Raw genomic sequence first — 25,814 nt, 5'->3', positions numbered from 1 at the left:
GTTAGAAGTAACATTTTAGTAGAAACAAGTGTTATCCAGATGGGAGATCGTATCCATGTTTACTCATGCCATGTCTCTAGTCAGTTTGATCAGCAGATCATTTACGATATTGTTTCCACAACATTTCAAACTTTACTCCTGCAGTCCTTAGATCAGACTGAGTCTGAGTCATTACAGAACCTTAAACATGCAAACACACTGCCTGCAGTTACTTTCAGATACACGAACGCTGACGATTGCTCTTACGTTTACAGGGTGCTTCTCACACTGGCCGCAGCTAGCTCATCAGATGGACAAATTGGGCTCTGGGTACAGTAACGTTTGAGACCATGGTCAGGACTGGGGAACAATAATGTGAATTCCTTTCTTTTAGAAGCCTGTAAAATTCATAACAATAGGTCACAGCTTGTAGCCATTCCTTGTTAGAGAAGCTAAATAAGGGTTTATTCCAAGACCATCAAATCACTATGAAATATTATTTTCCCATAAATTTTACCATTTGTACAGAATGAATACAAAATGCATACGAGCAATCATACCTGTTATGGACATACAACCTTTATAATTAGAGATTTGACCACATCATTACAGTACACTTGAACCACAGAAGGAGCTGAATGGTTTGGGAATGTCTGATCCCTTGGAGAACTCTCCCTCCGAAACAAGGCCCCCATCTGAAACAAGGGCCCCATCTGAGAGCCATTACCCAGCAGGCTTTACTATCCACTCCATATGGGAGAAACACTAACAATAGTCTGCCTGAGCCTCTCTGTCTGTTTATTGTTACAGGTTGTGGCTCAGCGAGTGTTTCAGAACCTGAGCTGAACTTGAGCCAAATTCTGACAGACGGACGGCCAGGACGGATGGATGGACCTCCTGAGGGATCCCGAGGGCTCTGGGAGGCATGCAGACAGCAACAGTGTGGCATTTTCTGGTGGACCTGGGCATCTCATCAGAGCTAGGCTGTGTGGCCGGCTGGAGGGGAACAGATGGAGGCAGAGAACTCAACAGAGTTCACAGCTATTTTGAAGAGCGGGATATTAAATTAGATACTCTGGCAGAAAATCTAATTTACTTGATCTTCCACTTACCCCATTTGTAATCGAAGGGGTGTAAAGTGAAGAATTACAAATGTTCTCATTTGTAAGCAGTTCTGAGTAGTAACTATGGCTAAAAGTAGTTCAACACACTGATACATGTATTACTCTAATTACATATAAAATAACCCTCTTTGAGATGATATTCCTACTACACTTTTCTCCTCAAGTTCATTGACCAGGATGTCTTACATCCTTATAAGATTATATTCTGTAAGTGGACTAACTTAATCTCTCTAGCCAATTAAGTAAAATCCTGCTAAAACCACGAGACTGGTACCTGGTAATTGGGGCCAGGATTGACAGCATAAATATATTAAACTTTTTCTTCACTCTGAGTGCAGTCTTGTTGGCTGCACTGACCAATCACAGGCCACAGGTGGTTTTGATTGGTTGGTGGACACACAGGACTAACAAACAATGTAAGGAGAGACCAGTCAGGCAGTCAGACCAACAGACAGACAATAATCAGGTGGGTCAGGCTAGCTTTACAATGGCTAGCTTTTCTGTCAATGTTGTTGTTGATGCTAGTTTCTAAACAAGCACAGCTAAAAACAGTTTATGACAAAAATCCGTTTGTATGTATGTTAAGGTATGTTATTTAAAAAATAATGTTAAAATAATTATAAATGAATTATTCATTCTAAATGACAAAGCAATGCAAAGTAATTATTTTGAGCATGGATATTCAAGTAATTATTTTAGTATGGATTTTAAGGTTTTAAGTAAACTACGTAAAGTAGTTTTAGCAGTTGTAGTTCTGGTGCAAAAACTAGTAGACCCCACAATTGGGCTGAGTGCCCAAATGTTTTAGTTTTTTTTTTTTTTTGGTGAACTTTTCCAGAGTGCCCTGATATTAACTCCTAAAAAGGGGTGGGGGATATACATAGGTAACTGCGATAATACCGCGCATATTCGTATTTGCATTTAAAACACATTCTCTTTATAATGACCCTCATGTTGCATCCACTTTGGGCCAGCGGTGAATTTAACCACCCGTGAGATGCAGACTCAGTGTGGTATATAGGCCAAACCACTAATAGAGTCGAGGTAGACAGTTGTAACATTGACTCCAAAGTGCTTTGGCGCTTATACAGGGAGAAAAATGTAGAGGAAAGAAAGAAAACAGAATTGAGTCTGCTGGAAGCAATAAAGGCCACTGTTCTGATCAGACTGTAAATTTGACTTCTGTATCATTTTTTAAGCATTAGAACTGTATGTCTAGATTTCAGAAACAGATGCAATTACTTTAGCAGAGGGAGGGTCCATGAAATAGGCTCGGCTCATTCTAATGATGTTAGAGGCTTCATGCTGACACTTTATGAAAAATACCTCTGTCATGATGACAGACTTAAAGTTGCACTCCTGTCTTGAAGATCCATGTAACAGGGTCTAAACCACTTATTCTTCAATAGATAAAATACATATCAATACAATTGTTTTCATGCAAAACACATGTGACGTCCATTATGTTTAGACTATTATAGCCTTTCTGTAATTTCTGTAATAGGAAATAGATTACAGTGAAACTAAAACTGCTGACTTAATTTTGATATCATGACATCATGAGCTTCAGATTTAGTGTCACATAAGAAGCGATCGGTTTCATCACAGTTTTTCCTTTTTAAATCCTAATGACAGCAGTTACATGGAGAGATGCTTGATAAACGTATCTAAGGCCTATTAATACGCCTCTGGCACTTAGCGACATGCTGGTTGCCATGCTCATGTCCACCTGTTTAGGAACACCGAGCAGGTGTCCAAATTTCTGTCTACAGCTTATCTCCACGACAACCCCGCCCCTTCAACACACACCATGTGTCAGTCAGCCTTCATTCACAATATGGCAGCAGCTTGTGATTGGCTGTATTGCTAAGCTCAAATTGCAAAGATAAACAAGCAGTAAAATAATCAGTAAGTCGATGTGTGTGTGTGTGTGTGTGTGTGTGTGTGTGTGTGTGAGAGGGGGGGGGGTGAGTTCACCTTATAACATTAAAAGTCATTAGCACATTCAGGGGGTGTTTGTTTGGGAAGTGTTTGTGTGGGTGAGTGTGTGCGCATGTGCAGAGCGCCCAGAAACAAACACTACATTCCAGTGCGTACACACAAATGGCTGAGTGATCACAGACATCCAATGGCTTCCCCAGGCCCACTTTCACATGGGTTAACTTCCATTCTTATCCCACACACTGCAGACTGACCAGGTCTGCATGCTCCATCTCACATAACGGAAGCCCGTAGGCGCCTCTAGAAAGTACACACTACTCTACTCTAATTTGTCATCTGGTCGATGTGTTAAGACTCCCTTTCTTCCAAATCCTGCTATTACCCTTGTAATGGCTGCCGGAGAAAGCAGAAGAAAGCTTGAGTGATCAGTCACTGAGCCCGACAGCTTCTCTGGGAACAGCCCGGCACCTTCAGGTCCAGCGGACTTGCACACGGGAGCCAATTAGATCCAGAGCCTGAAGGGCTCGAGATGCCACAGTCGACTCCGTTATGCTAATCCATCGTGCGGTGGCCCGGAGGATCGTTCTTCCGTTTTAAAGTGAAGTCGCTGTGTTTTCACACGCATCCTGAGATTTCAGCCCACTCCTGAATCCTGATTCCACAGGATGGTCTTCAGCATGGTGATAAGCCATTTTCCATGTTAAGGACATGGGGACTATATGATGTAATAAAAGCCAAGGTCAAGAGAAAGCCGGGGAAGGCGGACAGGGCGTAGACTTTGACACATCGTTTTTCATTTGCTAATTGGGTGGCAGTAAGTGAAAGGAAAGGTTGGGAATTTTTCCTAATAGACACGTATGTAGATCTTTTGAGACAGATTCCACCACACTAAATCTGGTTTGCTGTGTTTCCCTGGAGACCATGCAACCATAGCAATAAATACCAGATAACCATGACATAGCAGCAGATATGTTTTCACTCTCCAAGGCATACAAACGTGAAAGGGAATTACCATATTCAGGGAGAGTGAACATATACAATATAAATAGAGACAGCACAGTCCTGTAGAAATGTAAGCTAAGCTATGTAAAGGTACACGGCAGTGGCTCAAATCTAATGGTTTGGCAATCGGAGGTGACTGCACTGCCGGTGTGTGTATGTGTGTGTGTGTGTGTGTGTGTGTGAGGAGGTGTGGGTGAGCAACCCTGTCTTCCCTCTGACACGTGGTGGGGTGTCGGTCTGTGCTGTAAATAGTCTAGTCCTGCCCTCATCGCTGGAGGCTCCTCGTTTTACACTCATGTGACAGCCGTCCAGAGCCCGCGACTCCATAAGCCTCCCCAGCTCATATATACGACTATAATAAAAGTTAAAAGAGGCTGTCGGGTCAAGAGTCCACGAAGGCGGCTTTGACATCGTGTCCACCGCGTCGTCTCGCGGTTGTGAATTAAGCTAAGTCCCGATGTGACCACGGCTTATCAGACACATGCAGCGCTGTATGGTAGTTCACCCTATCAAAACCTGGCAACCCGCCACAGCATCTGCAACGTATGCCAGAGCGCCTAAAGAATAATTACACGTCACACGTGTGGCAATGACTGTAATTCATGCTCTTAAAGATGTTATCGCGAACACATGTCTCATTCAGCTCGTGTGTGTGTGTGTGCGCACGTGGGGTAAACGGAGAGAGAGAGAGAGAGAGAGAGAGAGAGAGAGAGAGAGAGAGAGAGGGACAGACGGACAGACGGAATTACAGCTTGTCACACAAGCTGTAAGCAACAGGACTGCCTGAAATATGACAGGTATTAATGAATGGTACAGTAATGAGCAAGGCAGCAAAGATGAGAGCAAAAGGGAGAATGAGATGGAGAGTATAATAAAAGCGAAGGTAAAGAGAGGGAGAGGGAGAATGAGGGAGTCTGAGAAAATGGACAAATGGATTAGACAGAAGGGATGGAGAAACAGATTACATATGGCTTTGTGCAAAGGAGACAACGGTGAGATATGAGAAGGTCTGGACATGCAGTTTAAATGAAGGCAAAAATACAGTCATACGTGTGCATGAGTACAGCCATACATACAATCAGACATTACTGTGCAGGAGTACATATAGTCATATAGTCATAGATATTGTGCACAGCCATACATACAGACATACTTTTAGATACTGCGATCATGTATCAGCCTGAATTATTTCAACTAAACAATTTATATGTTCGGTGTGACTGTGCCACCTGACAAGCTTATGCACTATTATTAATCATTCATTTCTATTGAAACATAGTGCTAAGAATGATGATGATTGATTTGTGATGACATTCATTAAATACTAAACACTTGATCACTGTGGTACTGTATCTTCTGATACTGATACTATACCACATTTCATACTACATTTCAATACTATAGTACTATACTATTCTATAGCATTATTGTAGATGAAACCCTGCTAAGTCAGATACTCCTACAGTATGTTCCCTTGGGAACATCCACAAAAAGCTAAAATGGCATCTGAAACATGGTCCAGAAGTTCAGGGGTCACAGGGTCAGAAGGTCATCGCCAGTCATCACTTTGCCCTCATGCCCTGCCGATGTCTTCATCGGTTGCTGAGCACTACATTATCGTGTTTACCCTCCACCGTCCGCACGCCGTCGTGACAGCCCGAACACATCCTCATAAGTTGCGCTAGCGTTCATCCCTCTCAGGAGAGCACTGGTTCAGACAGGCTAACGCTGGCTCATAAGCCAGAGAGAGACAGAAGTGTTAAAGAGTACATAGGCAGTGTTCAAATTGCAACTGGTGCACCCTAATGGACACGAGGAAACGGATAGGACAGTTAAAGATACTGTTGCGATGTGGCCTTAATGATTTTATTTATCCCCGGTGCTGATGTGAGGGTGATGATTTATTAATAGCCGGGGATTAAGAATAGCTGTTAGATTACGATAGCAGAAGCTGTGTTTACACGGAGTGGGATTTTCCTGCCTATTTCGGGTGTCATCGAGAGAGAGTATTCAGACGAGGGTCAGCTTTCCTACCCGCGCCGTGGCTGAGATTCTTTCCCCCCACACTCGGTGACCTTTGGCCTTCGCCCTGATGGCACACACATTACAGTGTATTTCTGTAACAGCACCTGGGTCATGACCCGGAACGGGAAACCAGGGGGCAGTGAAGAGCTTGCCCTCCGCGTTTTTGCATGGTCACCTGTAGTGTGTGCCCTCCTATTCATTTCCTCACGCAGTGTCTCTTTCTGTCTCTCTGTCTCTGTCCACTTCTCGTCTCCTCACTCGGCGGGTCCATCTCCTCTTCCCTACCCCCCGTTATGTGAAGGTGAGTCCTCTCTATTACAGGAATCAGACACTGCACTGGAGGGGTCTATAATTAAACACATCCAGTGCTGGTCATTACCAAATACCATCACTAATTGCCCCTTATCTGAAGTAATTACTGCCTAACAGGACAAAATGACTCCGCATCATGTGGAGAGAGCCTGCCCCCTGTGTGTGTGTACACGTGCGTGTGTTATTGAGTGTGTGTGTATAATTGGGCTGAATTCATGGTGAGATGGAATGAGTGTATATAGGGCTGGGGGAGGTCGGCAGGCTGTAATGCAGTAGTAATGGCTCCGAGCTTGAGCTTGTGCTGAAAACACGTCCTTCAGAAAAGGAGATGAGGCCACGGAGCAGGGTGAGCACCAGCACACGCCCTGCTGAAAGAGCCATAAGAGACGCTGTTATAAACTGGTTCAAAATGGTATAAACTGTTTTATTGGTGAAGGGTTGTTTTTTGCAGGCTTGTTTTACTCAAGCCCAGACATGGAAAGCACTAGTGCAGTAATACACGGCCCAGGTCTACACACACAGCTGCAGGTCTACACACACTGCCCCAGGTCTACACATACGGCTCCAGGTCTACACACACAGCTCCATGTCTACACACTCTGCCCCAGGTCTACACACAGGGCTGCAAGTCTACACACACTGCCCCAGGTCTACACATATGGCTCCAGGTCTACACACACAGTTCCATGTCTATACACTCTGCCCCAGGTCTTCACATACGGCTCCAGGTCTACAGATACACACACTGCTCCAGGTCTACGGATACACACAATGCTCCAAGTCTACAGATACACATATGGCTCCAGGCCTACATATACACACACTGCTCCAGGTCTACAAATATACACACTGCTCCAGGTCTACAGATACACACACTGCCCCAGGTCTACAGATACACACACTGCTCCAGGTCTACAGATACACACAATGCTCCAGGTCTACAGATACACACAATGCTCCAGGTCTACAGATACACACAATGCTCCAGGTCTACAGATACACACACTGCTCCAGGTCTACAGATACACACAATGCTCCAGGTCTACAGATACACACACTGCTCCAGGTCTACAGACACACACAATGCTCCAGGTCTACAGATACACACAATGCTCCAGGTCTACAGATACACACAATGCTCCAGGTCTACAGATACACACAATGCTCCAGGTCTACAGATACACACACTGCTCCAGGTCTACAGATACACACAATGCTCCAGGTCTACAGATACACACAATGCTCCAGGTCTACAGATACACACACTGCTCCAGGTCTACAGATACACACACTGCTCCAGGTCTACAGACACACACACTCTGCTCTGGCAGCCTGGGGCTTATCCACACATGAATGAGCTCTGTGTCTGTCTCAGCGTTTTTGGGCCTGCTGCTGCTCTAAGCATACCACTCCCCTTGTGGATGTGTGTGTGGGTGTGTGTGTGGTTGTGTGTGTGGGTGTGTGTGGGTGTGTGTGTGTAGGCGTGAAGATGAGCGGGTGTCACTGGTGGATCGATTACTCTTTCTGTCTGAAACTGCTATGTCGATTCAGCATCTAACAGAGCAAAGGCAAACCACACACACACACACACACACACACACACACACACACACACGATGCACAAACTAAGGCAAACTCTTGCAAACCTTCTCAAGGTCGACACATTCAGTGCCGGGGCCTTGGGGACCCATATAAACCCCATGTCCTATTTTAATATCATGGTCTGACACTAAAGGTGAGCCTCTGAAAGTATAAACCAGCACAGGGAGAGAAAGCAAGCCGGCACCCCGCGTCCCGGTCTCACACATGACCTCAGTTCAGGACTGCAGCAAACGACTGAGAGCAAAGATGCTTATGAAACGCCTGGTAGTAACAGCTGTGTTATTAAGGAGTGTGATGCTGTCATCATGTGATCATTCATAAAATACTCACCCATGCTCTCTGACAAATGTCCAATTGCACAGAGGATGGAAATGATGGCAAAAAAAAAAGAGAATTGCAAATGAGAAGAATGCTCAGATGAAGTTCTCTACTTAACTGTGTGTGTGTGTGTGTGTGTGCGTGTGTGTGTGTGTGTGTGTGTGTGTGTGTGTGTGTGTTTCAGTAGAAAGTGCCTGCACAAATGCACCCAACACGAGTTAAAGGGAAGCTCTCAGGCACACACCGCGCGCCTCACACACATTAGCAGGCATGGTGAGCATCCATTTCCCCCAAGTGACAGAGGCATTTCATTAGCACAGTGCTGGCCGGATTCCTACACAACAGTGCCGATGAAGACATCTGTTGTGTGCCTAGATTATGCTAAAGATCTCAATGCCAGTGTATAGTTACGTATGCCTACGTTACCTACTCCGACAGGCATCATAGTCATGTGAATGTACGCTTGTGGACTTGTTCAAATATACAGAACTTACTTAACCAGACCCACTTCTGACTGCTGACAGTAACAGCTGTAGTTCACCCACTTCACAGCAGCACCGGGTCTAAAATGGGACAGATATGTGCAAAACTGGTTTCTGTTACTAACGTGTTCATTTGAAAGGATTGTACTCTTCTGTACATTTACTTCCCATCCTTACAGCATTACCATCAATGTTGTAGAACAGGAGATTGTGAAAAAGGTCATGTCAGTAACACGTTATCGTTATCATATTTGTGTGTGGGTGTGGGTGTGGGAGTGGTTGTGTGTTCGCTGAACAATGCTAGCTGTTGGTGAGCTCCTGACGGATGGTTCCTGGTTCCCCGTGCTCCCGTTAAGCAGAGAAGTCTGTGCTCGCGCCAACCGTGCTCACGCCAACCGTCACGGCTCCACCCCCAAGCAGGAAGAACAGTCAGACAGGACCACCCATCCCCCTCCGGGCGCTAACAAAGCCACAGAGATGCCTCCACCACGGTCACCCTGCAAGGTGCGCTTCTGCTCTCCAAGGACCTTTGGCGTCCACCAAATCAATCTCTGCTCTCAGCCCCCACCCTGTCCCAGCCACCCGCAGTAAACATTGACCTGAAAGCCACAAATCCCCACTGCTGAAGGTCTTTCATAATATTTATACCACACAGCATTATATGATACTCACAATGCTCCCATATGGGGCAGTTTTTTTTTCTAACAGATGTTGAGAAGTTGACAGCTGTAAGTGTCTGCCATAATTTCTGCCTCTTAAAAGATTCCAAAGAGTGTGTAGATACTTCTTTGTTTTATGAACATGAAATGGGGATATTGGCTTTACACACAGACTCTGGGAAAACACACAACCCTTAGCACTTCACTCGTAGAAAATAGCAAATAATATTCTGAAAAGCAAAAATTGTGCAAAGAAGACATGTATATAGCATGTAAATTAGCCCATATTGAGGCACGCAAAATTATTAACTATAAATTTAAATTTACCATAAAATATTTACTATAAAATTTAAGAAAGTTAATTTTGCTCTGGATAAGAGCATCTGCTAAATGCCATAAATGTAAATGTAAATGTAAATTTTAAAAATCTGCATGCGAGAATATCGCCTGATATAATATCAGAGTTTTCTGATGAGCTCATTTAGGCCTTCTGGATGGCCTTTCATAGTAAACTCCAGCAACACTGCGGGAGCAGACGCTTCAGGACGATCTTCTGGGACGACTGATATATATGGCCCTGATGTGGGTAGACAGGAGGTTCATGCAGAGACCATGGACTACTGACAGCACTTCTTGGAAAACTCCTACGAGAGAAGACAGATGAAGACAATTTGCGTGGCCTACCACTGTGATCAGATCGAGCCATGAAAACAAGCTTCCGTGGTGAGTGTGGAACAGGGACAAATCACTGGGAAACTGAACACCTAGAACACCGCACACGCTCTGAATCTCATCTCCACGACGCCATACACTACAGGTTTTCCACCTGGTTCCCCTTACCATACGGACACAGTGATACGGAAGCGATCAGGTCCAGAAGGGTTCGCCCTCCGAACTCCGACCCCTCACCAGAATATGACTTTGAATTTGAAAAACACGAGGCTCTCCCTTTGTTCCATCGCGAGTCTCTTCCGGACCCGCTCCCTACGACCCGCGCGCACGTCCGTGGGACTGCTGGGTGAGTAATGAGGATGAATGGCATCCTTGGCGTTGCCAGCGCACGCAAACCGATGCAGATCCAGAAAAGAGCGATGGTCTGTAGCCGGGCCGGCGCTGTTTGTAGGCTGTAATCTGTGTCTAATCCATTCTCATTTGGCTTGTATTGATAACCCCCCAGTACCCACAACACCACCAGAGCTGGATGAAGAAAAAAAATCACACCAAACAAGTGGCCTTTCAGGCTGCCTGCTGGTCTTCGTTTTCTTTGAAAGGCCTTTTATAATTAGAGGGCCCCCGTCCTCATGGAGGAAGAGATACGTGCTCTGCAGGCTCCGCGGTCTTCCTCTCAGAGCCAATTAAACGCAGGGACACGGATGCGCCGCAAGCAGAAAGATGAATAACCCGATCAAGCCGTTAACGCCCGATTCGCCCCAAAGTTCCCCATCGATAGTATTGACCGCAGACATGCCGTGGAACAGAGGAGAAGTTATTTTCGACGCTGCAGCAAGTCTACTCGTCTTACCGCTCAGAGCTTCCCAGAGGGGGGTGGTACAGGGGGTGGGGGTGGGGAGGAGGAGGGGGGGGGGGGGTGAATTGATAGGCTGTTCTGCCCCTGTTGCCCTGGCTGCCCCTGTAGCCCCTCGCTCTCCATTTCCCTTTCTCATAAATGTCAGCCCACTACTTTGTGGCATTAATCTCCGTGAGGCCTTGGCTAGTGGCGCCAACACGAACCGATTTTGCGGGGTCTGCTGGCTCATGCCCCACTGGACTAAGAGTTGGCAAGTTTTGAGGAAGACACTGGTGTGTGTGTGTGTGTGTGTGTGTGTGTGTGTGTGTGTGTGTGTGTGTGTGTGTGTGTGTGTGTGTGTGTGTAAGAGACAGCCCATTTTTCATACAGATGAGACCTCAACAGCAGGGGTACGAGTGGGAAAATATGAGGGGTATTATAGTGGTGGTCACTCCTGCCATGGCAGTCAATACCAGACAGTGAGGAAGCATGGATACAGCTCAACACAAAGAAGAGAATCACAACACTGTGTGACAAGACGGCGAGTGCAAGAATAAAAGCTCAATCGACCCCGCCGAGTGAGTGTGTGTGTGTGTGTGTGTGTGTGTGCGCATCACAGTGCAGCGTGGCATAAATGACAACCAGCCGCGCCATTTGTGCCCCAACATTTGATATGTTCTAAACAGGAACAAATGAGACAAACGTCCTTCACACTGAAGAGAAACAATCTGACATCACTACACAAACACTCCATTGAACACTGGACTCACTTACATCACAGAGACACGCCGGGAACTGTGTGAAACTGCTGGTCTGGAAAGGGAGGGGTTCTGGGGCAGTGTCACATAGCACACATCTCTGCTCACACCCTAAGGTTGGCAAATGGAAGCATAATCGCAATTCATTTCTCTGACGCTGATCTGTTATGATCTGACTGACGCGGCAGGCGACCAGTAGCTACCTTTGTGGCATCCATCCCAATCGACACGAAGACAGCTCACTGGCCGAGGGCCGAAAGGGGGAGGGCATGACCCTCGGCCGAGAAACGGTTCCAAATGCCACTCTGCTTCTGCGCTGCTAAACTTAAGATGGCTTGCCCTGACTACAAGGCTTTATTCTGTAGGCAAGGTGGAATGCAAAAAATATATCTTTAACGCAAAATTTGTGAAAATATGAAAATGATGTTAGATTAATTTTAAAATACCTGAAATGTATGCATATGACACTTAGGTGAGTGTAATACCACCAACCTATATGATGCTTTTCCTTAAGTGTGGAAATACTATACACAGTCATGTACTCTTGCCACGTGTATTCATAATTGTATTCATAATTACCCTAATGTGATATATATATATATATATATATATATATATATATATATATATATATATATATATATATATATATATATATATATATATATATCATATCATATGTCAATAACTGCCTCTCCAGACCTCGATACTCCATCACGTGTTATAAAACAAACTGCATAGCTAAACCATTCAGCACCACTGTGTCCATAGCAACAGCAGAACCATCTAGCCTTCTAATAAATAAAGGGGTCAGAACAGTGTTTAATTTTTTCGTCACCAGAGACAGTCAGACCTGGAGGAAAGGCAAGATTACGACAGAGATGACACACGGTAACACCGCGAGTGTGTATCTGGGTGTGTTTGCATGTTTGTGGGAGAGAGGGTGAGACAAAGGATCTGGGGTATGGGGACTGTGTGTGGAGATATCAGAAACACATTGGCGAAGTGAGTATCTGAATGGCTTTAATGGCATGAAGCTTCAGACCTGGTCTGGGCAGCATGCCAGGAGTCCTCTGAAGCTTAGATGAGGAAGTCTGCCATGATGTCAGCTTCTCCACGTTCCCATTCACCTGGGACTTCATCTCAGCCTTGTTCTCTCTCTCTCTCCCTCCCTTCCTCGGTCTCTCTCCCCTTAACACCATCCCAGAACCTTGCTGAAAATAAGAAGGTTTCAGTGCCCAAGAGAGTCATGCTTGTCAGATAGGTGAAAGCTGACCCCATGTGCAAAACATCCCTTTCTTCTCGCTCTCTCTCTCTCTCTCTCTCTCTCTCTCTCTCTCTCTCCGGTAAGTTGTCGAGGGCTTAAAGAATGATTCCAAAACAGGGAGGCTGAGACCATTACTCACACACAGTTGTGTAGAGGTTACTGAAACTTCCTCTGCTTCACCCCCTCAGACCAAGGAAATGTGTTTCTAATTAAACAATGTACTTTGTTCAAATGAATCCTATTGCATAACATTCACATTTGGAACCATTTGGGAAGCCTCCGATTATTTGCTTGGTTAGGAGACACAGTTATCCGGGCTGCCATAAGTGCTTTCTCCTTAATCAACAGCAAAATGAAAATAATCACCAGCAAAATGAAATAAGCAGTTTTGGAATGAATACCAAGAGGTTATCACAGAACGTCTAACTGTTGGTGAGCTCCGTCCTAGGTAGAACCAGCCCCAGGAACTGGCCCAAAACACCCAATACAATTACACCTAACTTATTAATAACACCACACTGCACCAAGAATCATTTTGAGAATGGACAGTATTTTCTCTAACTTTGCAAAATGTATTAATTGTAGCATTGAAAAATATTATTAATTGCAATAATATATTGCCTTTTCCCAATATTTTTTCCATCCAGAGGAAGCATGCAGGAAGACACACTTGTTCTTCGATGTTTTGGAACAGAATTTGGCAGGAGTGGCTTGGATCCATGGACTTAAAGGCTTGTCGTCATGGTGATTTGTCTTAACGCCCATGTGACCTCGCCCCCTGCATCTGTTTTTCTTTCTCTTCCCTCTCTTTAATCTGCTTAATTATTAAACATTAATTATTTATCACCTGCCACTGGCATGATTCAAAGTGAGGTATTTAGCTGCAATAGATAATTATGAGTTTTAATATAGACTTCAGAATTTTCTGTGGTGACACTGACAGTGTCTAGGATATAGGAAGCTTGTGTGCTCAAATACGTCACTATTAATTGTGCATTTAAGGTAATTGAAGTCTTGTTAAATGTCTAATAATTATTTGAAATATATGTATATAACTGTTTCGTTGTTACTAACAATTTGGATACAAATCACAAATGCCCTCAATGACCATTTACCCGCGGCACTACAGCTGAAAGATTTTGGACCAACATTACCCTCTGCTGGACAGTTAGAGCATTGCAGGTGGTGCACAACTTCAGCCATTTTGTTGTTGAATGTTCAACAGCTAAATCTCTCTCACACACACACACACACACACACACACACACACACACACACACACACACACACACACACACACGCACACACACACGCACACACACACACCAGTTGCAATGTGAGGCATGTGTGTCAGACTATCTAAAGGTCTTGCAACGCTCTGCTTGATTGTGGTGGGGAACGGGAACTGTGAGATTCAGTTATCACAGGAAAAACGTTCTACAGGTAAAAACATGCTTACACACAAACACACTTTTGCTTTCTCCTCTATGTAAGGAATATGGCAGAAGGGTTAAGAATGTTGAATCAACTAGATTTCTTGGCCTTTTCTCCTCAATTTTTCTAACTCTTATAAACCAACATACCAGTTTTTACACATTCCCCTAACAAGTCAATAAACCAAAGACTTCAAACACAGAATAATTATTCACTCTTCATCTCAAAGATTTTATTATCTCACCTCAGTTCTGTATCGCCATCCATTTTTGCCTTAATGTAATATAACGTACAGAGTATGACGGGTCCTCTAACTTTGAGTTACTTATAGATACACCCTGCTGGGCTGCATGGAGTTAAAAGGGCATAGTTCAGAGGGCTCCCGTGTGTTCACCTACTCCTCTTACTCTATATAAAAGTGACATGCAAACTTTTTGTTCTACAAACACTCCCAGGTTTTCCTGAGAGGTTTCTACAGTGTTTAACTCACAATAGTCAGTTCAGGATTTGCATGTGCCAAAATATTATTACAGCACTGCTCTAAAACGAAAATGCAGTTTAAGGTATGTTACCCCGAACTGCTTTTTGAAGATCCCTCCTGTCACCGCAGGGAAAGAAACTAACTGACATTTTAAAAAACTCGCTTTGCTTGAGGCCCTGTCTCATGTCTCATGACTAAACAGAACGATCATAACCTCCTGGAAGAGTCAACCTATGCTGAGACACACATTACTGACAAGAGATGTCTACAGAAAATTAGGTGCAACTTTGATAGCCCCAATTTATGTTCAACCTCAGTGCTATCTGGAAGTGTTCGCTGCATTTCCGGTACTCCCTGGGTGAGACAAATTTCACATCTCCAATCCTGCATGTTCCATCTATTACCTGCATAACAGACTTGATTTACAGTCTCAGAAACTTGTTTTTGCATCTGGTTGGCCTTTTGTAGAAATAAACATAGCCGTAAACAAAATAAACAAAAAAGGTAAAATGCTCTTTCCCCAAACAAGGTGTTTTACAATTGTGGTTATTTTCATACGCTGTGTACAAAATTTGCTATATTAAATTTAGATGCATTGAAGACTTCTCCATGACGTTCCACCCACGCACACACAACATGTGTGATGTTCAGTGGCCATCCAGGAGAAGACCTGCTGTGAGGAAACAAACATCTGGCCCGTGGTTCAGACATGCGTCCGCACGATGACATCACCGCAGGGCCACATTTATGCCGCCGCCGTGCCGGTCTGCGGCTGCGGTCTCGGTCTCCTCCGCACTTTGATCGCAGCCCTAAACCTGTCCAGTACGTTTACTCCGGGGAATAACGCAGTGGGAGAGAACTGTAGGGGTCGTGGGACTCAACCTGGAGGCCCCTCTGTACTAGCGCGTTGTGGGCCCTAGTTGAACGTTACATCGACCATAATATATTGTGTCTTAAACCATTCACAGAGATATGGACAGAAAAGTAGAACTTTTCTCCTACGTCCCACTAGGCACAGTCACGTCTTTGTGTTTGAGCAGTTTTCACAAACAGCCCTGTGGGGGGGGGGGGGGCTGGTGGGGGGGGGGGGGGGTTATCAATGACCAAGTAGAAGGGCTGTGAATAAGCAGATGTTTCTTATTGAGTCCACTTTTAAGTGAACTTTTACCACAGCATCCCACTCTTACTGCTTCTTCTCATGCGAGCTGTGGAAAACGAATTACATCTGTGCTCAGCCACTCTTAAAAAAACCAGTCAACATGAGAAACGATCGCGCCATCCGTTAACGAGAACGATCCGCAGTGTCCTCACACCACACTGGTGCACTGGGGATCTCTACAGCCCTCCGATCCAATATGTCCCCAGACCAAGGTGACCTTTGTATTACTTTCACGCAGGGCACTCATTAAACTTTGTGCATTTCTGTGAGTAACCCACAGCACAGAATCAGATTAAGGACTAAGTACTGTACTCAGTAATGGTCACTGTCTAATGTACTGTCAAACATTTGTCAAACAAAAGCACGTACATTAAGCTACACTTTGGCTTTGAAACTCAAATCAAATCAAATTGTGTTTGTCTCCACCTTGTGGTCAAAGTGTCTCACTACATTCCACTTCGATCAACAGTAACAGCAATACAGTATAAACACACACATCATTGGATTTCGAGTATATTATCCAAAATGTACATTTATTTTTTAGTATCAAAAGTCAGTTTGCACATACGTCCTTATAATACATGCCGTTGCCATCTCTGCGTGAAGTTTAACTCCCTTCAGAAGCAGCATTCATTTGTCTTAAGGCATTTAGGCAACAAATTACAAGAGAATTCAAATGTGTGTCTGGCTGTAATGTTCTATGCAACAAGGCATAAATTATAAATGAATGACATGATGTAGTCCTGCACATTAAATTGTAATCCAGAGTTCCATTTATATCAACTAATGCTGCAGAGATTATGTGATTGCTTTGCATTATCCAGGCATGCTTTAGGAATACATACATATATAATTTACGTACACATAAGCCAAATGAAAATAATCACATCAAAAAAATGTATCTGCTGAGATCAAAAGCAAAAATGATATTTTTTAGCTTGAGGAATACAGAGCTTGAATTACTTGGGTTGCTGGGGTAATCATGTGATATGTTAGAAAATATTGGCATTTAATGTTTTGCATCTTCATATCAGAAAACCACCCAGGATTTGACATGTGTATTCAGAAGTTTAATGCAAACTGTCTAACAGCTAGGCCTCAGGTTTTCCATATACAACTACCTGCCTAAGCAGCTCTAATATTGAAGGCAGTGTTCTGTTTTCTGAAAGACAAGGAAAGATACTGAAAGTTGACTAGCAGGGTCAAAAATCCTGCAAGTCAATCCATTAACATCATACCATTGCTCCTTTTGAGAGGGATAATAGAGACATACTTCCAAGCAAACAAACCACGGTAAAATACAAGAGAAAGCCAGTAAAAACTGACACCAGGGATCAGATCCCCAAAGGGTCATCATGCCGTCTGCTGTTCAGAAATCAAGAGCGCTGGGTTCCCAGAAACGCATCTACGGAACATTACTCGTATGTTCCTGAAGCACCGATGGATACAGGACGTCTTCTGAAATGTGGTCAATGTCCAAGATCCCTCACAGAAGCGATTTTGGAAAGTGTCACGCGGGTGTGTCAGTGCTGAGCGTGTTGTGTTACTACACACACAATGGAATGACAGATGCAGCGAGATGCAGTGAGTCAAATCTAAAAATACACTTTTATACACACATTTAAAAGTGTGTATTTCTACCTCATGTGACAACTACATTATTTCAGATGTATTGCTTTTTAAATAAAATATATCATAGTTTAATTTAATAAGCACGCTAGCTTCAATTTTTGTGCCCCATAATTGACTGTTGACATTCGGTAGCATACGTTGTAAATGTCTTATAACAGCTAAAGGCAGAGATAAATAAACACAGTAGCACAGGGACATTGGATAGAGACACTATATAAAAACAGATTTCCTTTTTTCTAAAAATTAGTTTTGGCCAAACTGTGTTGTAAACTGGGAAATCATATAACATGCTTTGACTCTCATATTAAAGAGAAGCAAGACTCTTGGCTATCAGCCCGAGTGTCATGACACACGAGTGTTGTGTTCCCAGTGTCACAGTGAAATAGAGAGCATCAAAAGAAGGAATGTGAGCTCTCCATGTATGTCCGTCCCGGAGAAGGAAGCACCTCCATGCCGATGAGAGACGGATCAGGAGAGAAGCAACGTGCAGGCAGCAGGCAGTCAGTACGGCTCGAGCTTTATCCGCCTGTGCAAGCAACAGGTGAACACCATTCCACAGATCTGAAACACACACACACACACACACACACCTACTTACATCACTGCTGAATCTTCCGGTGCCTAGAAGGGCCTTTTAAACTGACGCACTAGACTACGAATGAACATCTGGTCACTATTTTCATGTTGATCATTGGCTGAGGTGGCCATTTCTCCTGACAAACACCAGCTGTTCTCAGTGGACCTGCGGGACATTAATAGTGGGTAACGGCACGAAAGATGAGGGATGTAAGGACGAGTAAACATGGAAAAAAAAGGGAACGGCCACATTTTAGTTTTGCATGAATTTTGCATGAGGTCTTTATGGGAGCTTCTGTAGAAGACAGCAGTATATAGTTACTATGGGAACTGAGGCGTAAAGCCGCCGTTCTAGCAGTAATGTTGTAATGTTTGGTCAATCAGGATGTGAGAGAGTCTGAGTCTGTATGGCTGTGCGTCTGTCTGACTATGTGGACATGCACATGCCCCTGAAGAGTTAGACCAATGGCAAGACTTCAGTCACGAGGAAAGACGATCACAGAGGTTATGATCATTAGTTTTCACATTTTGAAATGATGCATCTCTCTTTAGTGATGCCAGAGAGCCTGTAGACTTGTCCACATCCACAAACACAATCTTAAGCGAACCGGAGTCACTACAGCGCCTGATCACACCGCTGTTCAAAAGCAAAAAACCATGAGCGAATATTCTACGGAATCTGGCCACAGCAGAGATCAACACCAGATCCGGCCAAAGCAGAGATCAGCACCGTATCTAACAACATTTCAACTTCTAACATAATTTTAATAGGCTCCATCTACAGACCACATAATGATACTTAGAAAACGTCAGCACTAAATGTGGTATGAAGCAACAACTTCACCAGCGTTTCTAAAAACATCTACAAGGTGGGAGCCCGCATCCCTTAGAGGGCTGTTGAAGTAACGTGTGGTTTTTAAGAGCTAACGAGTCCCTGTGCAGGCGGAGCTGTGTGCAGTGGGCGATCCGTTCTATAAAAGAGACGGAGTACCCTCCTACCCATGGAGCACAGACACAGAGAAACTGAAAGAGGAGAAACGTGGGAAAGGAAACAGTGAAATCCAGACAGTGGCTGATAGGAACCTGACTGGCTCCAGTGTATGCTCAGCATATGAGGAACATCAGACAGGCTGCGAGACATGTCACCATCGTCTGGGTGTGTTTAACGCAGGGCTTTAAGGAAGCCGGGGAACTTTAGATTACAGCTTTTTGATCACAGCCTCCATGTGCAAGATCACCTTCCAGAATCTGCACAACTCCAGTGTTAGCTGTATATTATTCACTGTGTGAATAAATTCAACAGGGCTGAATTTATTCACAGTGTTTATTTGTGTGCATCTTGCTTCTAGGTATGTATCCACCACTGTTTATTTTGTCTATGGTCATTACAAAATCTAGGAAAATCTCAAACTCTAATACTGTACATACATGTGCATATTCAGGTTCTGCTGGCCAGAATCCCAAACCACATGTGGATACAGTATGAGACTATGAGAACAGAAGCAGATTTAGTCATCTCTAATCTAGAACAGACACACTTCTACCTTCCGTGAGGTGGAGTAACTGTGTCCTGTCTGGTCATTTGTATGATTTACAGGGGTCACATTACTGACCTTTAACCCCTAATTGCACAAAAAAATCATGTCATTTGCAAAAAACTAGTTTTATGCAAATAACATGATAACTGAAGTCATTGTTAGCTGTTTTGCTTTTGTTTTCTCTCAGTTGTGGGGGTGATCTTTGTCAGCCAATTAGAGGAGACAAGAGTGAAATGTGTAGTGATGAGTCACTAAAACTAAAATTTAAGGACCTAAACTCCTGGCCACCAGACATGCAGAGCTGAACTCCGCAGTTTGTCCACTGGCGAGACATTCCTGAAAAGTGTTAAAATTACGATAGGTGAACATCTCGAGCACTTGAAAACACTTTACGGACGTTCAGGACCAGAAAGGCGTTCTCTCGTTATGGCGACGTCAAGCGTTGGCTAAGGCAGTCATGCACTGTGGCATCCTGCCCGACTGAGCCTTAGCTGAAGGAACTGCTCACATTTGCATTCGGAAAGCACAGCCATGGTGAGGTGATGACAACATGCGGCAATACCATGCACAGTGCACACACACACATGCACAGAGACATGCGTGCACGCACACACACGTGCTCACTGCAGACCTGGTCCGCTCTGGACTGTTCAGCGGGAGACAAACATTGGCGCTAGCCAATCAAACGTCAGAGAAGTCTTCTTCCTCTTCTTTGTAAAGGAGATAAATAAAGCAGGCAGTCAGCACTGCTCCTGCTAACTACAGACACACACACACACACACACACACACACACACACACACAAAGCAACCAGACTTACACAGGGAGACAAAGGATAGAATAAAGGACAGAAAGATCAAGAAATTGGAAAGAGAGACATGATTTAAGACCAAAATCAACCATTTAACACATAAAACACAAATATTAAATAAAGCTTGACTTAACCTGGAAACCTATGAGAATGCACTGAGAAATGTTAAATACATACACTCAATGCACAATAAATACACACCCACAGACAGACACACATGCCAAATAAATACACCTACACAGGCATTTCACAGATTAACATCTATACCAAAACGATAAATCCATAAACTGTGAAAGTGAACATTAAAGACCGGCACACAAGCATTCTGCTTGCCGACTTCCCAGCTTTTTATAAAATGAATCACAGTGCTCTTGACCCAGTGGAGTAGTACTTGTGAAGTATTAGCATAATAATGACATGGCGCTGAAGAGCATCAGTTTAATTATTGCATTCTCTTGGGAGGTGCTTCTGCCCACTTTGAGGCATTTTTTTTTACTATAAAATCATTTCAATAATTCATCGCAGGCTTTATTTTTAGCCAGTTACTAATTGCCAAACCTTTCGTTTCCACGGTGACTCGATCATGTGACGAATTTGTGCGGTGGACCCAAGGACCTGGATAATGGTAGTGTAGACAACTGAGCGCTAGCAAACGAAATTTGTTATGAACTGATCTATTATGTCCCTATTAACGCACACAGGTAGAGTAACTGACAGATTAAAAACAGAACAATAGGTACATTCAGTATTTTTCAAAATCAAGTAAATTCACCAGCAGCTTTCAGACAGCTAGACAGCTTAATTAGTGAGTTATGCAGTGCTAATTCTCTGTCAATGACCCAAGAAGCACAGGCAATTCTTCACTGCTTGCCGCCATTGTGAGTTAAAGGGACATAATTTGTAATTTTCATCTATAAACTACAACCAAAACGATCTTGTTGTAACGCGTGGGTTGCTCAGTCCAGCCCAGAGGAGAGAGGACTTCCAGAGTTTATGTAGCCTACAGGGAGAAGATCAATAGTAACCTGCATTCATTCAGAATCCAGAACTAAACTAAGCTCATGCTCCATCTCTGTCTCTCTCTCTAACAGGAATAGCTCAGTCCATATTGCCTACTGGAGGGCTGATGCAAAAATAGGCTTCTATTTTACACCGCCCCACAGACCTAAGAAGCTTTCTATTTTAGAGGACTTTAAAAACCAAATCAAATCACTAGACCTCGCTGTCATTTCCTGCATTGACTCCACGGCTCTATTTTGGTTTATGATTCATAATAAATTATTAGAAATAACCAAGAACACATACATTGCATACAACATGGTACCATGCCGGGTCTAAAATAGGATCGATCCACTTGCATAATGTGCACATGCTAAAAAAAACAACTTTGAACTAAAATGGTTCTCTTTGTGTTTCTAAAGTCAGAGTGAGTACCGTTATTATCACTAAGACAGAAAACGGAAGCAGGTGGATTAAATATTAAACAGGTTAAACTGACACTAAATCCAAACTGATGGAAATGAGGGAGGCATTACCTGTAGACAGGCCACACCTATCCCCACCGCGCCAATGATAAGCAGGTGTTCAGCCAGGAAGTGTTCCAGTTTACTGATACAGCCCCCCTATGAGAGAAGACAGGGCTGTAGCCTTCAGACAGCTACACCACACCACAGCCAGGGCATCTGTAGCAGGAATCCTCCACTCACTCACTTCATCTCTTCCTTTGGGGTTCTCCTTCACTGTTCTCAGGAAGCTTGGCAAGATATTCACTTCAAAGGAGGCACGGAGGAGGCCCAGGTGCTGTTATCAACTAAGACGCTCCCTGCTGCATTTACCAGATAAAGGCTACGAGCACCTGTCATCTCTCATTCATTCTCCGGAGCTTATTCCTTTAGAACAGCCAACGTAGTGCAGCTACAATACACAACAACTTTGGGCTGCATTCGTCACTCAGGCTGAGATTTAGATGCCATTCTGGATGAGAACAGCAGCCACATCCACACTGTATGTGTATGTGTGTGTGTGTGTGTGTGTGTGTGTGTGTGTGTGTGTGTGTGTGTGTGTGTGTGTGTGTGTGTGTGTGTGTGTGTGTGTGTGTGTGTGTGTGTGTGCAGACTAGACGAGACATTTAATATCATTCCATCATGGAAGATATGGAGACAGGGTATGTGATGAAATAACTGTAATAGCAACCTGTCTCTCTGGCATGTCTTCCCAGATTTGCTGGTCATGTGACATTTGGACTAACTTTGCTACACTGCAGGGCCAAAACTTATCATCACTATGCCCTTATAGGACTAATGGAGTTGTGCATGTGTGATACAGTGTATATGGTTCATCTGAAGTTAGCTCTGGCATTATCACCTATTTCTCATACCACAGGGACTTCCTGTAATGTGCATCAGCTTGCTTACAGCTATAGTTTCCTAATTCAAAGCCCTCCCTAGTGACATATTAAGTGCTTTATGGGTTTAGAGTGCTCAGCGATGTCAAACATCCAACAACCAATAAAGGGGCAGTTGAGAGGACTATAGATTCGCCGCACTTAAACTGATCACATTTCCTGAGATTCTGTGTGAGCGAGAACAACGATCACATTCTGAGCCTTACTTCCACCTTGTAGATGTTGGAGGGGTGGTCTCTCCGGCCACACTGAGGGGTCATGGACTTGCAGCAGCTGTCGGGAACCACCCTCTGCTCCGCCTCCGGGGACATGACGTATGCGCTGCGCAGCCAATCGAAGGAGTTGTTGCTCCCACAACACTTGAACTGCAGTGAAAAAATGGAGTAACACGACGGAGGGGGAATTTTGTGTCTCGTAAATAGAGCGATTAAAAAAAAAAAAAACAGGGAATACAAAGGAAGGCTTTTTTTTTATGTGTATATTTGTAGGCCCGCCCACTAGAATTCAGAATGCTGTGGGAACCAGGAGACTCCTACATCCTGCTGAAGTCGGTCCACGGCCTGTGTGATGGCCTTCTTCCCCGGCTGAGCATAGTTCTCTGTCATGGTCTTCATCAGGTGCTGTTTCAGCTCCTCACTCAGCTGAGAGAGAGAGAGAGAGAGAGAGAGAGAGAGAGAGAGAGAGAGAGAGAGAGAGAGAGAGATAACAAGCAGTAGAAAATGAAAAAAAAAACCTAAAAGGAAAAAGTCAGAAATAGCAAGAGAAGGCAATGAAAGAAGCAGCAAAGGAAAGTACAGAAGCATCACGAGGGTTATGAGTGGGAGAGCATGGGAAGATATTGTGTGTCTTAAATAGATCCTATCGTGGCACTGAGTGCAGCTATTACCAGGGAGATCAGGAGTGGAGGCGAACAGGACCCCGCTCACTCAAAGCCCCGGTGACCTCTGACATGAGTACGGGACTGCAAGGCTTTGGCTGTGTGTAGCTGGAGCATGGACGTGTCAGTGCAAAGGCTCAGATTGCTACTATTTCAGTGAAGTGGGACCATTACGTTTAACACGTAACTATTTAAATGTTTACAGGTAAAACCATTAGTTGCTAACCAACCCAATCCACTGGTCTATCTCTTAGCTCTTTATCTTTACCGTCTTTATTTTAGTATTACCTGCTGGTGTACAGGTAGAGACCACAGCCCTTCTTTTGCCATGCAAAATCTGCAGGGTTCGTTTTGCAACGTTTGATCAATAATGGGTTACTGGCCAAACAGCCTGGACATTCCTGAGATGTAGACCACTCTCAAAACAGCACAGGCACTGAGAATCACACAAACCCCAGAAATACTCCCACCAGCGAGACACACACCATCACTATTTAAAACCGGATCCACTGTACTCCCCTGACTCTTATACCAGCATCTCTCATCTCCATACATAAGGTATCGAGATGAAAGATGCATGGTTTATAGATCTACTGTACCAGTTTATGAGATTTTTGGATAAGTTACCTTCAATTATGTTTTGAAATAAAATTTGCCAAATCAAACTCTGGAATATATAATTATTTCTTGTTTTTCAACACAAAATCAAATTGACATTAGCATCAATAAAAATCTTCAACCTGAAAATGTGTGTGTCTTTCCACCCTGGCAATTTACCTTAGCTTACTTTTTTTCTTGGGTAGATGTGTTCCACTGGGCAAAATCATATTATATATGCCTCTGCATACAATCTTATGAGAGTGACATGTGTATGTGTATATGTGTCTGAGTGTGTGTGTGTGTGTGTGTGTGTGTGTGTGTGTGTGTGTGTGTGGTAAACGACTCACCTTCTGATAATATACGTATGCTAGAACTCCAGCAACAAGCTCAATCAGGAATATCACCAGCAGACAGGAGAAGTACTGCAGGATGATAAGATGAAACAAAGAAGTGATTATGCCAAATAAACAAAGTGGCATAAAAGTTCCATACAACAACTCACTGTTACACATGGAACAGACTAGTCTGGTCACCAAGCTCAGCGACCTGGGAATCAGCACCCCCATGTGTAACTGGGTCTTGGAATTCCTGACAGACAGACCCCAGTCCGTGAGATTGGGCAGTCATATGTCTACCACCATGACTGAACACGGGTGTGCCACAAGGCTGTGTGCTGAGCCCTCTGCTCTTTTCCCTGTTCACCCATGACTGTGTTCCTCTGCACACATCCAACATCTTCATTAAGTTTGCAGACGACACCACTGTGGTTGGTCACATCAGGAATAACAGTGAATCGGCCTACAGGGAGGAGATCCAGCATCTGACTTCCTGGTGCACCACCAACAACCTCATACTGAACACAGTCAAAACGAAAGAACTAGGAGGCTAAAGAAAGACCGCCTGTCTCCTCAGATCCTCACAAACTTTTACCGCTGCACCATTGAGAGCATACTGCATACCAACTGTGTGACCGTGTGGTACAGTAGCTCCACTGTGGCGGAGAGCAAATCCCTGCAGAGGGTGGTAAAGACCGCTCAGCGCAGTTCCCTGCCATCGAAGACATTCACCACCAGCGCTGTGTGCATAGAGCATACAGCATCATTAGGGACCCCTCCCACCCCAACCACAAATTGTTCAACCTACTTCCATCCGGGAGGGGATATAGGAGCATCCGGACCAGAACCAATCGGCTCAGGTCCAGCTTCTTTCCCTCCACAATCACTCTGCTGAACTCCACACCTCACTGATAACACTACCACTCATACTGCACACAGCGGACTACCAACTCTGCCTCCATACTACTCTCAGCAATCAGAGCTGTTATTA

At 44.1% G+C, this 25,814-nt stretch overlaps 1 protein-coding gene across 7 annotated transcripts in view; it reads right to left on the bottom strand.

The window, feature by feature from the left end:
* Positions 1-16,568: 16,568 nt before the first annotated feature.
* tspan11 (tetraspanin 11) overlaps positions 16,569-25,814 on the bottom strand; it is a 23,920-nt gene continuing 14,674 nt past the window's right edge. For 3 of the 7 annotated variants that reach the window (XR_013130788.1, XR_013130786.1, XR_013130789.1), the window contains 6 exons: positions 24,836-24,910; positions 23,548-23,652; positions 23,218-23,376; positions 22,143-22,229; positions 20,428-20,555; positions 16,569-18,243 (listed from right to left, as the gene is read on the bottom strand). Coding sequence is in view for 3 of the 7 variants with exons in the window: in XM_077005116.1 (XP_076861231.1) it covers positions 18,184-18,243; positions 22,143-22,229; positions 23,218-23,376; positions 23,548-23,652; positions 24,836-24,910 (486 nt within the window). In the remaining 4 variants the exon portion in view is untranslated. The remainder of the gene's footprint in view (positions 18,244-20,427; positions 20,556-22,142; positions 22,230-23,217; positions 23,377-23,547; positions 23,653-24,835; positions 24,911-25,814) is intronic. The other 4 variants (XR_013130787.1, XM_077005117.1, XM_077005116.1 and 1 more) reach the window with 4 other exon arrangements.

Source organism: Brachyhypopomus gauderio, chromosome 5 (genome assembly GCF_052324685.1).
Source record: "Brachyhypopomus gauderio isolate BG-103 chromosome 5, BGAUD_0.2, whole genome shotgun sequence".
NCBI classification, from domain to species: Eukaryota; Metazoa; Chordata; class Actinopteri; order Gymnotiformes; family Hypopomidae; genus Brachyhypopomus; species Brachyhypopomus gauderio.
This window is presented reverse-complemented; position numbering and strand designations above follow the sequence as displayed.